Below are 16027 nucleotides of genomic sequence, written 5' to 3' on the forward strand. Positions count from 1 at the left end.
GATGGATGGATGGATTGATGGATTGATGGATGTTGGGCCGATGGAAGGAAGGATGGATGGATGGATGGAATGATAGATGGATGTTGAACCAATGGAAGGATGGATGTTGGATCAATGGAAGGAAGGATGGATGGATAGATGTGGAACCAATGGATGGATGGATGGATATTGAACCGATGGATGGATGGATGAATGGATGGCTGGATGATGGACCAATGGAAGGATGGATGGATGTTGGACCAATGGATGGATGGATGGATGGATGTTGGACCAATGGATGGATGGATGGATGGATGAATGGATGGCTGGATGTTGGACCAATGGATGGATGGATGGATGTTGGACCAATGGATGGATGGATGTTGGACCGATGGATGGATGTAGGATGGATGGATGTTGGACCAATGGATGGATAAATGGATGTTTGTTGGCCCAATGGATGGATGGGTGGATGGATGTTGGACCAATGGATGGATAGATGGATGGACCAACAGACCAGTAGAAGGCCAGATGGATGTTTTCCCTACTCAGGTTGCCATGGTGATTTACTCAGTTTTGTAAACTGAACACAGATCTGTTATATCTCCTCAGCATTGATGATTTCTATCAGCTTTTCAAAGCTTCTCATCTCCTTCAGTGTAACTGAAAAACATCTACTTCCTGTTTCCAGCAGGATGTGTTACTGTTGGTGACGGGCGATGAAAAGGTGCGGCCCTACGGGGAACTCGGCGTTAATCATCCAGATATTTCTAATCAGTCAGTCGCCAGCGCAGACTCTGGATCTGCACAGCAACCTGCATGGATGCGCGTTCCCTCTAATCCAATCAGATGGCATAATCAAGCACAATGCCTGTGATTTCTGCCAGCCTTGTGAGATTTGTTCCAATTGAGCGGTCTGTCAGCGCAGCTTTGATTGCGTTTGGAGCTCAGGCTGATTTAGAGTCGATGTTTTCTATCTGCCACCCTTTGGAGGTTTAAACCCGCCTCGTCCCCTCGGGTTCTGCTGCTAAAAAATCTGCTTCTTTTTTAAAGATAGGCCTAATTTCTGAGTGCTCATGTTCATTTGTTGGTTTGCTCTCATCACTTTTCTGTTTTTCAAATCCAGCACTGCGTTTGATCCAACAATTTCTTCAGGAAAATGTACAGTTTCAGCAGGTCACACCTCCCCACCGAGGGCATTAATGTCACATTAATCTGGACTTTTATTGATTTATTTGAAACATTGTTTGAGTTTCTGTTGTTTCTTGATCCAAGCTTGAAAAAAATCATACAGTCTCACTGTGGCTGCAGCTAAAGATACTTTTATTAACTTATTATTCTATCAATTTTTTCTGGCGATTAATCGATTAACTGGATAAGATTTTTAATTTGACCCCTTAAGCCCATTTGAGATTAGAAATACAATGAATGATGCAAATAAACAAGTAATAACAGGTAGTTTCCTTTTAAAATAAGTAAAATCAACACTTTATTGCCTAAAATGCAACAAAAATATTCCATCTTTTAGAACCATTCTGCTGATTAACTGATTAGATAAAACATTTTATTATTATTAGTTCAACATTTTTTATACATTAGAAATACATTAAAAGATATATTTTTTAAAAATAGAAAAATCAATATTTTATTGCTTTAAATGTTACAGCATTCCTTTAGTGTACACTTGATCATTTGTATCAAATAAATTCTTAATTAATTTGTTAATAATTAATCAATTAATTAACTTTTATTATTCATTTTAACTACATTTTTATTTCTAATTTATCTGCACCAGTAACAGTTTACCTGTTTTGTTATTCATATGTCATCACACTCATATTTTTTCTATATTTTCTCTGCGTACTCCAGCAGCCATTTTGCTGCCAAATAACTGGAGAGCAAAATGTCCTTAATAGGAAACTTTTACAGAATTTGATCCACTGCACTTAATGCAGTTTCCTGAACAAAGTGCATGTTAACGAGCATTTGAAGCATTTAACCTTCTCAGTTGTGTTTTGTGTATAAATATTGGTGGCCTGAGAAAACAACAACAACATATGTTTGCATTATAAATGAATTATGAGACATCTTTTGCACCCTAAAAGCACCGGTTTGTTCCAACACAATGAGCAACAAGACAAAAGTCTCGGTCCTCTCATTTCCTCGCTCACCCACATCCTCCCACAGATGCATTTAGAAAATGTGAAAAACATCAGGGGGCGACATCACTCTGAGCCTCAGAGCGCTGTAATTACTCATCATTTATGACTGGCGCAGTGATCGTCCAAACCCCAGCAAAACCGATTCTTCTCTCCATATTTATTATTTTTATAGCCATTATGAGGAATGTTGACGTCTTTGATGGTGACCATGCATGAAACCAAAACAGGCCTGGAGCAGAAACTGTGCCGTATTTTGAGGTTTTTTTGTTGCACCAGCTGTTGTGTAAGTTTGTACACCCTGAAACCAAAACTTTTGATTAGAAGTCAGGTTTCTGTCTTTCCAGGTCAGGAATCAAAACTCCGCTTACCTGACCCTGGTTTATTTGTGCGTGGACGTATATCTGCTAAAAGATCTTCAGGATAATCTACCTACATTTTGAACTTCCATCGATGCAAAGTGAGCTAAAAAAAATGAATAAAAATGAAAAATATTAGCAAGTTAATTAGTTTAATTCCACTTATTTTGTGTGAAGTAAGTGTTTGAACGTTCTTTAAATGAACAAGTTTTTCTGACAAATGGAAGCTGATCTTAGCCTTGGTATCAGTCTCATTCTCTAATTGCTTTTCCTGAGCTCTCTCCATTTCTGTTAAATAATGTGAGCCTAATTTAGATTTTCTGTTAAAGCCCAGAAATATAAAGTTTGTTAAGTGATAAGAACTTTAAGAGGTCTGCCTCTAAATAAGGCCGACAGTAGGCATCCTTACAGTGTGATATCCTTAATTAAAATACCGCAGAATCAAAGTATGAACACAAATATGTGCAAAAGAATTCAATTTATCTTTTTAACTTGCAACTAGTCCTCCTGCTGTGAAAACAGATTAATATTTAAATATGTTATAGTTTTATTTATTTTCAACTTTAACAGTGTTATGTTGGTATTTTTGATTTTCATGGCCAAACAAAAATCCTGAATGCTGAAAATAAACGAGGTCTGAAAAGATGCTTAACAAAGTGGATAAATTAGCAACAGGTTGCCCCAGATGTGGCCACGCCCCTTTGTGTATATTGGCCACACCCACTTTGGTTATGACTATTTTTATATTATTTTGACTTTATTTCAGTAAAATTAAGACTTTATTCTTGTTCAACTTCATGCTCATAATATGACTTTATTCTCATATATATATATAAATATATATAATTTTTTATTTTCTTGGCATGGCCCTAATTCCTTGTCGTTCGTTATGACCTGATACTGGTAACCAGTTTGATACTGGTAACCAGTCAGGCCTAAGTGCCACAGTGCAATAAAAAAAAAATCCAGAAGGAAATGGTAAAATCCAGAGCAGGGAAAACATAGAAGCACAGGGTGATACAGTACCTTGACTGGCTGCAGGGTTCGGGGTGGAGGTGGTGATGGTGGAGGTGGTAGTGATGGTGGCTGTGGTGGGTTTAGGGGTGGTGGTGGGAGCATCTGGATGAGAGGACAGATGCATGTCAAACACAGGGCTGGACGGGGAGGAGAACAGGGGAACAGATGACAATAACAGCCATAAAGATAAAGTCTGAGTGAGGCGATGCTGTCTGCAGCTGATGTAGGTGCAGTGGCTCAGCCTGTGGCGCTGTGAGTGAGAGGGTGGAAGTGGGTGAAGTACTGCAGCGCAACGACTCACCAGGCAGGAACTGAGAGCATCAGAGGTGTTGCATCACTACATCATGCAAGTTATGAAATATAACAGTCAAACATACAGAGGATCTGCACACATCCATCAACATCTCAGGTTTTTGTGACATTAAAACCTTTGAACTGGAAGTTTATCCAGCTTAAAAACAGACATGTCTGCTAGGAGGCAGAGCTGGACAACAAGTCAATAATATGTCTGACACGATCAATACCAATAGATAATACATGTATATGTATATCTTAAACATTCACTGAACTCAGATCCAGAACCATACAGCAATCTGGGAGATGTAGGCAGAAGAAGGCTTTAGCCACTCTCACAGCTTGCTGAGCAAAGTGGGTGGAATGAATCAACTCTCAACTCTGGTTACTGTTAAGAAAATAAAATTAAAGTATACTAGTTTTAAAACTTAACATGTCTTGATTGAAATAGCCTAATTATAGTTTTAAAAATCAGTAACTTATTCTGGCCTATTGACCTTTATGTTACCTGTAGTTACAGCAGATGGTTTGCTAGGATCGTTTGAATTGCCTTTTGTCTGTGTGGGAAAAACAATACAGTGGAAGTTCTAGCTTTTCACACTCATCTGTGAAAAGCCGTAAACACAGCAGGAGTTTCTGACTTTAGAAAGAGGGTCAGAGATAGCTCCTGGTTGGATGAGCAAAGATACGCCTTATTTGAATAAATTAAAGATAAGAATACGCCTTCACTATAAAACTTTCTACACAGGAGTAACAAATTAGATTTGCTCTTGCAATTCTCCAAAGACGTCTTTGCACGTCTTTGCTTTTCTTTCTTCCTTTCCTTCTTCTTTCCATTTGTCAGGTAAATGAATGTATGTCTCTGTTGTTCTGCAGTTTCCGTTGTAATTTTATGCGTTGTCTTCTATTGGATTAAACTGCAATTCTGTGACGTCTACACTCATTGTTGTTTTTGTGTGGCTACACGTGGCCCGCCGGGAGAACCTGGGATGAAGAAGTTCGAGCCAAAAAAGTTTCTTTCTTAAGAAATATTATAACCTAGAATCTTCTTCTACATTACCTAGCAACCACCGGTAGAGTAACTTTCACAGCAACAATTTAAGGTTTTGCCACCATGCCTCAAAACTGCTTGAGAATAAAATGAGAACAATGGCTTGTTATAAGTGAAAACATTTGCCATTGGAATCAGTACTTTTTAAATCAATATTAAGAAATTATTTACTTAAAACAAGCTCTTACTTATTGCTAAAAAGTTACTTATTATTTAAACCTGTGCACTAAAATATCTGTACGGAAAACCAGATAAAATGACTTGGTGAGATTTTGTGTTTTTGCAGTGAAGCTGAATAACAGTCTTCAGTCAGAGGCCTCTTCAGAGACTGACTGCTACTGGAGAACATTCTGGCCCACATTTCAGTTTAGCAAATTAGATTTTCCTTTGGGATAAATAAAGTATTTTTTTTAAATTGAATTAATCTACAGTTGGTACATTTTGTCTCATTTAAGGTGGAATAAGTTTCAAAATGACTCACCTTGGTCTCATTTGTCACAAAAACCTGCTGGTTCACGGTGGACATGTTGACCGTTTAGATCCACTGTATGTTGAATAATAAACTGAGCCACCCTCATGAATAACTACACCTGTAGGTTAGTTTCTCTTTACAACAGAGAAACATGTATAAGCATAATCAAATGACTGCATGGAAACAGAAGATGAAAATTAAGAGTGAGGAAAATGAAACAAGCAGCTTTAAGCAGGGTTGATGAACAAAACATTCTGACTGGAGACCATTTTCCCCTCACAGCTTTTTCCTTTTTACTTCATTAGCCGGGTTAGACTCCCCACCCTGACAGTGACCAGTGGGAGGTATCAAAGTGACATTTTCCCCATCCAAGTGTCTGGGCTGCATTGATATGAAGCAGCCGGCGGTGCTGCTTGCTCAGAGACCTCCCATGCAGCTCTGATTGCCTAGGAATGGACTGAGGAAAAAAAAAAAAGTAATTTGTGGCTGTTGATAAGGAGGAAAGCTAGTCCACACTTTAATGAAATAAGGTGTTATAAGAAGGTGAGGAGAGAAAATGTGTAGGGACAGAGACAGGAGGAGAGGAAAGTCAATGAGATGGAAAAACTGTTGGCTTTAGCAGTTAGAGGGTGAAAAATGAAGCTAATGCAGGAGTGTCAAAAACAAATGCTTTGGAAATGTAATATCACCGAGTTTAAGTCGCATTAACCCCTAATATTGTGTATTCATATGGCTATGGAGGCATTTTGCACTGTAAGTATGATGAATTACAGTGACAACAAGCCCTTTGTTGCTTCAGAATACGTTCTGGCACCATGTGTGCTCCATACTTTAAATATCAGTCATTTTACCTGAAAGTTTTAAACATGCAACAGTGAAAACCCACCTTCAAGACCTCCATACACGACTACATTAAAGAAATCTCTCAGCTCAGTTCCTTTCTGAAATTTTGGAGAATTTAGGCTGAATTTCTGAAATGTATTTAGTTTTGACCGGACAGATCATCAAGCTACGTCTGGAGGATGTGGCTGAAAAACGTATCATGTTATTACTGTTTCATATCAATGATTATTGATTAGCTTTATGTTTTGAATGTCTGAAATATTGCCAATCTGGTGGTGTGACTTTCCTGTTTTATCCTCAGTTTTCTCTCCACACTGTTTGTTTTTAAGCAGTTATGAGACTCGGTGGTGAAACCTGAAACTGCTGCTGCTCAAGTTACTCAACAGGTTGTTGCTAGGCAACCAAAGAGGGAGTGAATTAATTGAAGCCACCAACCTAGCTTAAAAACAATCAAAGCTAAGGCCTTTTCCCAGAATGCTTTGCAGTTCTGAATTAGTTTCAGTTAATAATAGCTATTGATCTATCGCTATTGATCTATCACGATATATATATATTATTGATTTACTGTTCAGCCCTACATTAAGCTTTGACTTTATGTTAAATATTTAAAGCTGAGAACTGAAATTTGAACAACCAGCAGTTATAAATGGGTTCCAAGTCCAATCCAAAGCAAGTTGGCCCTTTACCAAAAAAAATAAATAAATAAAAGCCAACAATTTTTTACGACAACTGCCATGGCCTGGCATGGATATTTCCATATATTTTGTACTTTGTACGATTATTATTTATTTCTTTGAGTTGCAGTTCATCCACTTCTCATACTTTTTAACAACAGCAATTGCATCAAACTGTATAAATCCTCAATTTATTCTGTTTTGGTAATAAAAGTTGCAAAAAGTTCATCAAAATGAAAACGGATATTGTTTTTATATCTGAGAGACAGAAATTGAGAACTTTGTATTTTCTTTTCATGCAAGACTCCAGACAACAGCATAAAGGTTAATTCACACCAACACACTACGGATAATTAAGCCAGCTCTCATCTCCAACCGGTTTCATAGCCGCAGTAATATTTCTGTTCAACAGTAAAATAAACTCTGCATGTTTTTCATGACTTTTAAAAGCAAACCCAGTGCAGCGTGAGCTCTTTTTCCACGCCTGCATGACATTTTGTGTGATTTGCAGAAGGTGGGTGGGTCATCACCCCACTGAGCTACGAAGTGAATATTGCAAACATGGTACACTCACACTGCGACAAGCTCTATTATAAGGTTGTTTTCTAACATTAAGGTCTAGTTGAGTGCATGACTTGGTGTGTCAAATGTTTAGAAAAGAGAAGTCAGGATCTAGTTGATCAGACAAACTCTTTGTTTCGTTTTTCTTACATAACGAAGAGAGAAGTTACCTAAGATGTGTGTAAAACTTTCTTGATGTTCCGCTAACATAGGGAAAACACAATTTCGCAACTGTGGCGTTTCTATTGAATAAGAAACGTAATTAAAATAAGTTTAATACAATAAGAAAAAAAAAAACATGCCACACAATGATCCGTCTACTTGCAGTCTTCTTCTTCGTGATTTCTGCCAGTAGCAACATTCGGTTGTTGATCACATGACTTATATAATGCGAAATGTATAATTGCTAAGTTATACACTGATTTAAAAACAGCCAAAAAACACACCTTATCCTAGCACAAAAACTGTATCAAAAAAAGTTATTTCAAAATTAGCCTGTTTCCATTAAGATAATTTATTTTTGTAATTCCAATGTGGGTGATTTTAAGTTCAGTGGGAATTAAGTTTGCATGGCAGTGATGACAACACACAACAATCAAATCCTTTCAGGCATAAATTCTGCTCCTTAAAAACATTAACATTTGTAATATGCTACTTTATTTGTTTCACTAAGATACACAAAGTAACTGTATTTAATCATATAAATGAATTGATATTTATTGCTATTTTCATTGAACAAACGTTGGAAAAAACACTAAAACTTGCAACCCCAATATGGATGTGGTTATAGAAACTATGTACATTTGTAAAATTTTTCACAACATACATAGCATCCCCAAGAGCAGAGAAAAGGAAAAGTGTACATGTTGGCTTCTGTGGTAGCGCCAACACGGTTTCCATTATGCAAATGAATGAAGTTTAAGGTATATTTGGAGTTTGAACTATTGAAGTAGGCAGTTACAAGCATTTTTAAAGAGGATGAATTAGCAAATAGAATAATTAATTTAAAACCAGGAGTTTCTGGATCAGAAACTCATCATGAGTGTTTTATGAAGATCTCAGGATCATCATCTGTGGAATAAAAGATTATCTCAGTTCTCTCTAATGTTATGCTGAAGGCCAAAGGTAAACGTTTTAGCCAGAATTGTAGAATATGTGCAAAAAGGTTCATTTTTTTTTACCATAATATAAATTAATTTTAATATTGTAATATATTTCTGTATTAAACTGAATACAATGACCTCTGTAGCAGTGATATTACCTAAATAAACTTGCACATAAAGATATATGAACAGAACTGCACTCAGGTAGAAAATAGAAGAGCAGATGTTTGTCACTGAGTAAAGAAATAAAAAGGCACCCAGCAGAACGGGCTAATGGCTTCTCTTTCCACACCGAGTAGCGTTTTGTCAAAAGATTGAGACAAAAAAAAGGTAAAATGACCTCCCGTTTTTTGTGTGTTTACAAAAGTGCACTGATGTTCAGAGGTCTTGGTTCATGATCCATCTTTCAGTCGAAAAATCAACAGACTGAAAAAGCTGCTTTTTTAATTCATGAAACAATTTTTGTGCTTTAGTTTTAAATAATATGAGCAAACAGGACTGTTATCTGTAGGCCCAAATCCCAGGTCTAGATCTGCCCATCTCCATTAGTCTTAAACATACAAGATTATATCTTCTGGAAGCCAGAATAAAAATTACATGCACCAAGATTACTTTAAGTAATTTGTTAAGAGCCAGAATGAGGATGTTATGGCTTCTGAAGAGCAACATTTGAGTAAAAAGGAGAAGCACCTGTGGCTAAATCTAAGGATTGTGGTGTTGCCCGAGTCTGCTTCATCTTTGGGAACAATTCCCACGTGTCTGAAGGTTATTCTGCTCATCTGTTCAGTTAAATGCATAAAGATGGCCATAATGACCATGGATTAAATTTCAATTTTGGGAACTGATAACACAAAAGTTAGTCGTCCTGAAGAACAAATAATAAACATTTTTCTGTTAACACTAGAGCGCTAAATCAACATGGTATTTAGCAGTTCATTAGTGCTAACACGTTATACAAGCATCGTATTCATCATAAGTTAACGCTAACACATTATATCAACATCATATTTATCAAAAGCTAATGAAAAAGCACTACACCAACATAATATTTAGCAAAAGCTAACACTAAAGTGCTATATCAACATGGTATTTAGCAGTAGCTAACACACTAGATTTAATGAGTTAGCATTAAATTGTCAATGACAACATGAACACAGCATTTCACCCTCAACAGAGCCATATTTGTCTTTACACACCTACCTGCAGAGTTTGCCTTTCAGGAAGTGGTTCTTTGGATCAGTGTTAATCATTGTTTCAGTTGGTGAGTATAGCTAACTACTGCTGTGTTTAGCTAATGGTCAGAAAACATGCAGGACATCAGTAGATTTTACTGTTAAACTACAGCAATGCATTCTGGGTACAGAGTGTAACGGCTTCAACTGGATGTTGCTTAGTAACTTCAGATTGACTTCATGAGTCGGGGTGAACGGCAGCTGGTTCTGTTGTGGATCCAGGACCTGTGAAAGGTCTCCATCCTCTGTCCGACTGCCTGGGGCGGCATCTCCAAAGCCAACCGTTAAGAGTCCCCGCGTCGCCATGACAACCATGTATATTAAGGCTCACGAGCATCTTTACTGGGGTTGGGAGCGTGCTGCAGTAAATGGATGGATGGATGTTACTCATCTCTGTTCTGTCTCCAAGTTTATTGTTGGAAAATAAATTATATTCAAGCCACTTAAAATGTTTGTTTTGTATCAAAAATAAATCTGAAAAAAAAAAAAAACTGAATGTAAATGATTATTTTTTCTGTAAGACACAAACATTAATGCATGAACATGTTTGGTCAGAGACATTACTTAGACATGAGCAGACCGTTTTTATTTACAGGGTTCTTAAACATTTTTCAAAACAAAATCTCAAAACGTTTTAAAGTTATACAACAGTCTATGTGATTTTTATAACTTTCTGCACGTTTGAGTATTAACCTCAAACCTGTTAGAGTACTAAATAGGTCTTAATCTCGACAACAAGAAAACGTTAAAACTGGCATTTCAGACCGTGATGCAGGACAATTTCACTGCTTTTTTGGCAAAACTAACAGCTTCAGTGCCTGGTTTGACATTTTAGACCCAGATTAAAAGACAAAATTATCAGTTAAACCTGATTTATAAAGAGTCCAGACTCTAAACAGCTGGTAAAACTACATTTCTAAACTTAAAACCAAAATAACATTGGGTCAAATATTAAAATCAAAATGTGTTGTGGTAAATCTGAGACAAAGCTTGAAATTTAACATAAATCTCTGCATGAGCTCTGTTAAAATTTTGTGTTTCATAAACTAGAAGGAAACATATTATTCACATCTGGAAAATAAAAGGTAATTCCAGACTTTCCCAAACCATCTAGGAATCCAGAATGAGGCAAACGAATGAATCTTCTGTTTGTTTTACCATCCAGATGGGAACTTTACGCTTCTTTTAAACGATTGCCTCTAACTGGCAATGTTTTAAAAAACATGTTTTTTTCTCTCTGAAATGAACACAAATATAATTTTTTTTCCATCCGAGTTTTATTATGATGATAATAAGAGTAATGCAGCTGTTGTTAATATCTTCCCTGGGGGCACAGCGGCTCTACAGGATTTAAAAACAGTCTTCCTTCAGGGAAAAACATGTTCACAGCTAATGACGAATTCACACTTGTTAGTTCTTGGAATATTATAGTTTATGCTGTTTTATAGAGCAAATCAGGAAATCCAAACAGGAGCCAGGGACGGCCGTGTAGCCTCTAAGAACTCCGCCTGAAGCGAAATTTAAAATTGCAGGATTGCCTTCAGGTGTAATGGATCAGTATTCCGGCTACGCTCCGGTGCAGCTTGTTTTCAACGCATCAGACCACCGCCACTGCTCAGACCAGTCTGGAGATAAAGAAGTGATCAGATGGGAAGCTGGATGGAAGACCGGTTTGATCCCATTAAGAGAAGAAGTTCTGAACGACTTCTGAGAAACGGTCCGGTGAGCTGGTTCTGATGGCCGGGAGGAAAAGCTCTGTAGAAGCTCATTGACTTTCAGATTGTGACACGAATGTGCTTTTCCTCCCACTGAGTCATCAGGCCTTGTTTACTGATGAGGGTTATGAATCAAGGCGTCGCGTCGGACAGCGGGGAGCGCCGAGACCCGACCTGACAGGAAACGCTCGCGACTGATAGAAACGTCACGTCTGCAATCAGGCCGAAACTTCAAATCTGTTTTCTTTTCCTTCGGTTTCAGAACTATTTTTCAGTTTCAATTTCTTTTTCTTTTGAACAAACTTTTTGGCCCCAATGTAGCTCCAAAGAAATGGACAGGAGAGTGCAGCAGTTTTCCATCCATTCATCTGTTTTGACAAATTTTAAATCAAAGATGGAGAAAATTTAAATCTTATTCATCACAGACTCAGTTTTTTTTTTTTTATCAAGCTTGTATTTGTTGTTTTCTTTCTCAAAAAACTAGATTTGTGCTGATTATAAGGTCAGCCCTCTGGTCTCTGCATCGTTTCTGCTTTTATGTCTCAGTTTTCTGTCCACTGATGCTGCAAACCCGCATCACTGATTTAATACTGTGTCTTAAAATTCTCTCAGCGTCTTTTTTTCTTTTTCTGCGTTTCTTCAATGCAGTTTTTAGGCAGTAAATTTGTTCTCTGAATGAAGAAGTGAAATGACATTTCCACACTCCGGTGTTTCAGAAAACTCTGATTAAATAAAGGACTGAACCTCTTTTCCAATTCACAACAACCTTGTCAGAAAGGATCTGGTCTTTAAAGTGCGCTCCACACCAAACAGCAGCTTCTCTGCACTGACAAAGTCCATTTAAATTTATTATGAACGCATTTATGGTAAAACATATCCACATTTATTTCTGTTTAGGTAAATAAATTAAAGAGTTTGCACAATCCAGATTGCTGCACAACCCAACACAAATTTAGCACAGATTATTGGCCACAACTCTTTTAAAAATGCTGCAACAATTAGAGATGTGAATGTTTCAGTGTCTGGCGCTTCGAGTCGATTCCGATTATTAGGGTCATGATTCCGATTCAGAAACTATTTTTAGTTCAGAAACCAAATGTTCTAAAGATCCTGTTTAAATTAAAAATTGCAGACAAATAGAAAATGTATCTAAAACAATTCAGTATGGTTCCATGCTACATCAAACTCCATCAGTTTATGTTTAAACAAAAATATGGTTGTTTTAGGTGAGCGTAGGTGTCTTTTCTTTAATAAAAATATCAAAGAATAATTCAAAATATAATTTTACAAAAAAGTAAGCAGACTAAAATCGATTCACTATAGAATATTTTTTTCTTGCACAAAAACTGTTGCGACATCCGACTCTTGGAAAACGAACATAAATGCACCAGATTTTCTTCTAGTCAAGAACTTTAAAGGAAAACGACAGACGACCCAAAATCACCTGGACAATCTTCTCTCCACCTCACTACGTTTGAATTTCAGCTCCATCTGCTGTTATTTAAGCCATCTAAGACGAACAGGAGCGACTGGGAGCAAACTGCCCGCTAGTTAAAATGGAGACGCAGTAAGTGGGGAGGTGACTGAGAGGAAAACAGCCGCTGAAAACACTGTGATGTCGGGCAATAAAGTGTGGAGCTGAAGGAGCGGGGAGGCCGTTAACTTCCCCAGACCCCTCAGGATGGTTCTCTCCCTGGTTTGAAAGGAAAACTGTGATGATTGCGTGAAGCGAAGATGCAGTGAGAGCTGCAGACCGAGCCGCCGTCCCTGTTAACGTTGTTAGTGTCAGGCGGACTGGGGGTGCTCTCCATCACCGCGGGTCACAGCGGTCTGGAGTCAGACGCATTAGAGCGAGCTGCCGGTCCCGGATGCTGGGCTTTGGCTCTCGTGGTGGGAGAGCTGGGAGGCAGCTGCTGCTGGGCGCTTGCTGGAGATCAATGTGGAGGCTGCGCTCAAGTGCTGGGCAATAATTGAAAACATACATCAAGTTTTGAGGCACAAAATATGAAATGTTTGGGTTGCTTTAGTCGGGTGGACTCAACTATTTGGCTTTGTGCACGGTGATATAGTTTGTCCCCTCCAGGGTCGTTTTAAGGTGTGACCTGACTGATCGTTTCGTGATCAATGATTGGTCAATACTCACGTGTGAAACTGATCTTATCCACTGGTTTTTCTACCTTCACAAGGCGTACCGATCCCGACTTTGCAATTATTTTGTTGTGTTCTTTTTAATTCCGTAATCGCAGAGTTTTACACAATTGATCTAGTTTTTTTTTTCTTTTCTACATCAGAACCGTTGTATTTGCTTGTTTCTGGAACGTCCATAAATCTGACGCACAGGCAACATCTGCCAACAGCAGCGATGGACCTGGATTATTGAAATGATCTTCCTCGAAGCTCCAGTAAATTATGCTTTACTAGGCCATGTGTCCCAGATGGATGATTATTTCTGTGTTTTATTTGTTTTTTTAATCTTGTAATTTCTGATTTTTTTCCAGGTTGACTTAAAAAGTTAACTACTGTAAATGTTAGGGACGCACAGATATGAGAATTTGGGCTGATAACGACATTTGCTAATATCATTTTATCATATTTTTTATTTGATTACTTGATTAATCATCAGAATAACCAATAGATTACCCATTTACTAAAATTACAGTTCAAAACAGCATCTTTGTTCCTCTTTAAGAAGCGAATGTTGGGTCTGACTTGATCCTAAATTACTGCAGAGAGAAACACAGAGGGATTCTGGGAGGAAGCGGGTCTGTACTGATTTTAATGGTGGCTCCTCTCTCTCTCTTTTTGCACCGTCGGTTTGTGTTTCTCAGAGAGACGGCAGCAGATTTCAAAATTCAATCTCCATGCAAACTAAGGAGGAAGATTGCTTTCTGCTGCTTAATACCGCTACGTTCACTGTAATTGGCTACAAACAGATTCACACCAAAATAAATGGATGCATTTTGACGTATAACTGATATTTTACATGATTAAAAACCCGAAGCTCAACAAGTTTTTAACTAAAAAAAATGTTTCCCCGACGCCCGACAGGATTTATTTTTATGTTTGTGAAACGGTTTCAGGATTGAAGGAGCTGACAGACTTCAAAAATTATTTAGATTCAGCTTTTCTGTAAAGAGAGAGGAGAAACATTTCCTCTTTTTCAGAGAATTTTTAAAAACGGTCAAATCTGCTGTGATTGTGCTCCGAGTCAGATTGTGCAAAGATAATTTTTTTCTGCATATTTTATTTTTTTCCTTTCATAAAAAATTTGGAGCTGCTATAAGAACATTTTAACCCACAATCGTCCTTCACCTGATCCAGTTCTGATAACATTCTGAAGCACAATGAGTAAAATATTTACGTGTGTCATGAAAACTGATACTCTTATTCAATTATTCTGAGATTTCCAATTAAAACTGCTTGGGAAAACCTACACGGTTTAAATCCAGGTTAAAAATCCAGGTTATTACTAAAAAGTCCTCAACTGAAGCATAACGTAAACTCTTGTGCAGTAATATTTTAAATAATCTGCAGAGAGAAGCCGTCAAAGTGGATTTGTTGTGGCAGGACGGTTACGGACGACCTCGGCTCGACCCCGGCATGAATAAATCACACGAGTTCAAGCGCAGTGCATGCATGCATCTCCGCAGCTGCAGCGTCTTAGCGACTCTGTGAACCATTAAATTAAAGCAGAGTCAAACTGAATGTTTAGTTTTCACCTAAATATGGTTTACCTGCTGCTGCAGAGACCTAACGCTAGCTTAGAGCGCTTTGATTTGTGGTGCCGCCTCTGTAGACGTAATTAGCCCGCTGTAAGTAACGCTCACCCAGCCGGCGTCCATCACTTCTCCACCCAAACCTTTCCACTCCACTAATTCCCCTCCGACAATAGCAGTCGTATAATTTCTCTGCAGGCTCGGGCTCCACCAAAAAGTGATTGGGAAGTAATTTTGGTCGGGGGAAAATGAGCACATTAGAGCGTAGTGCTCGGCTCGGGGAGTAAATGTTATTGGTATCAACAGCAGACAGGCATGTTGAGATAACGCGATGAGGAGGAAGGCAGGGAGTCGACACAAACGTGGGATTCAAGAGGAATAAAGTCGTGTTTCCTCACCTGGATGAAACATCACAGCTTATAAATAAATCTAAACTGACTTACATCGAGATGTAATGAAAAGGAACAATGTGGCCTCTGAGCCGATGTTTTTAAACATGAAATCTCATAAGAGACTGAACCGTATGAAGTCAGGCTCAGCGTTAGAGGAAACAACATTTTACTATCAGCTGTTATTTGCTCATGGTATCGGCCCATCTCTTTGCTTCAGGCGGCGGTGGAAGCGGGTTGTGGGATATTTATCTCAAAGCGGTTTATAGAGCTGTGCAGGCTGACTGGAGAGCACTGCTCAAGAACAAGAAAAAGAATGCTAACAATGACTTTATAGCACAATCAAGTAACTATGTTGCCTTCAGTTATTACCAAAATGCTATATATATATATATATATATATATATATATATATATATATATATATATATATATATATATATATATATATATATATATATAT

General features: G+C 37.9%; 1 protein-coding gene across 1 annotated transcript in view; it reads right to left on the reverse strand.

The window, feature by feature from the left end:
• Positions 1-16027, reverse strand: part of LOC106939044 (cell adhesion molecule 1-like) — a gene marked incomplete at its 5' end in the record, with an annotated part of 68659 nt that overhangs the window by 30954 nt on the left and 21678 nt on the right. Inside the window, one exon of the mRNA XM_015021311.1 lies at positions 3524-3616. Coding sequence (XP_014876797.1) covers positions 3524-3616 — 93 coding nt within the window. The remainder of the gene's footprint in view (positions 1-3523; positions 3617-16027) is intronic.

This window comes from Poecilia latipinna, unplaced genomic scaffold, assembly GCF_001443285.1.
Source record: "Poecilia latipinna isolate Pla-1442-1.1 unplaced genomic scaffold, P_latipinna-1.0 Scaffold2758, whole genome shotgun sequence".
Taxonomy (NCBI): domain Eukaryota; kingdom Metazoa; phylum Chordata; class Actinopteri; order Cyprinodontiformes; family Poeciliidae; genus Poecilia; species Poecilia latipinna.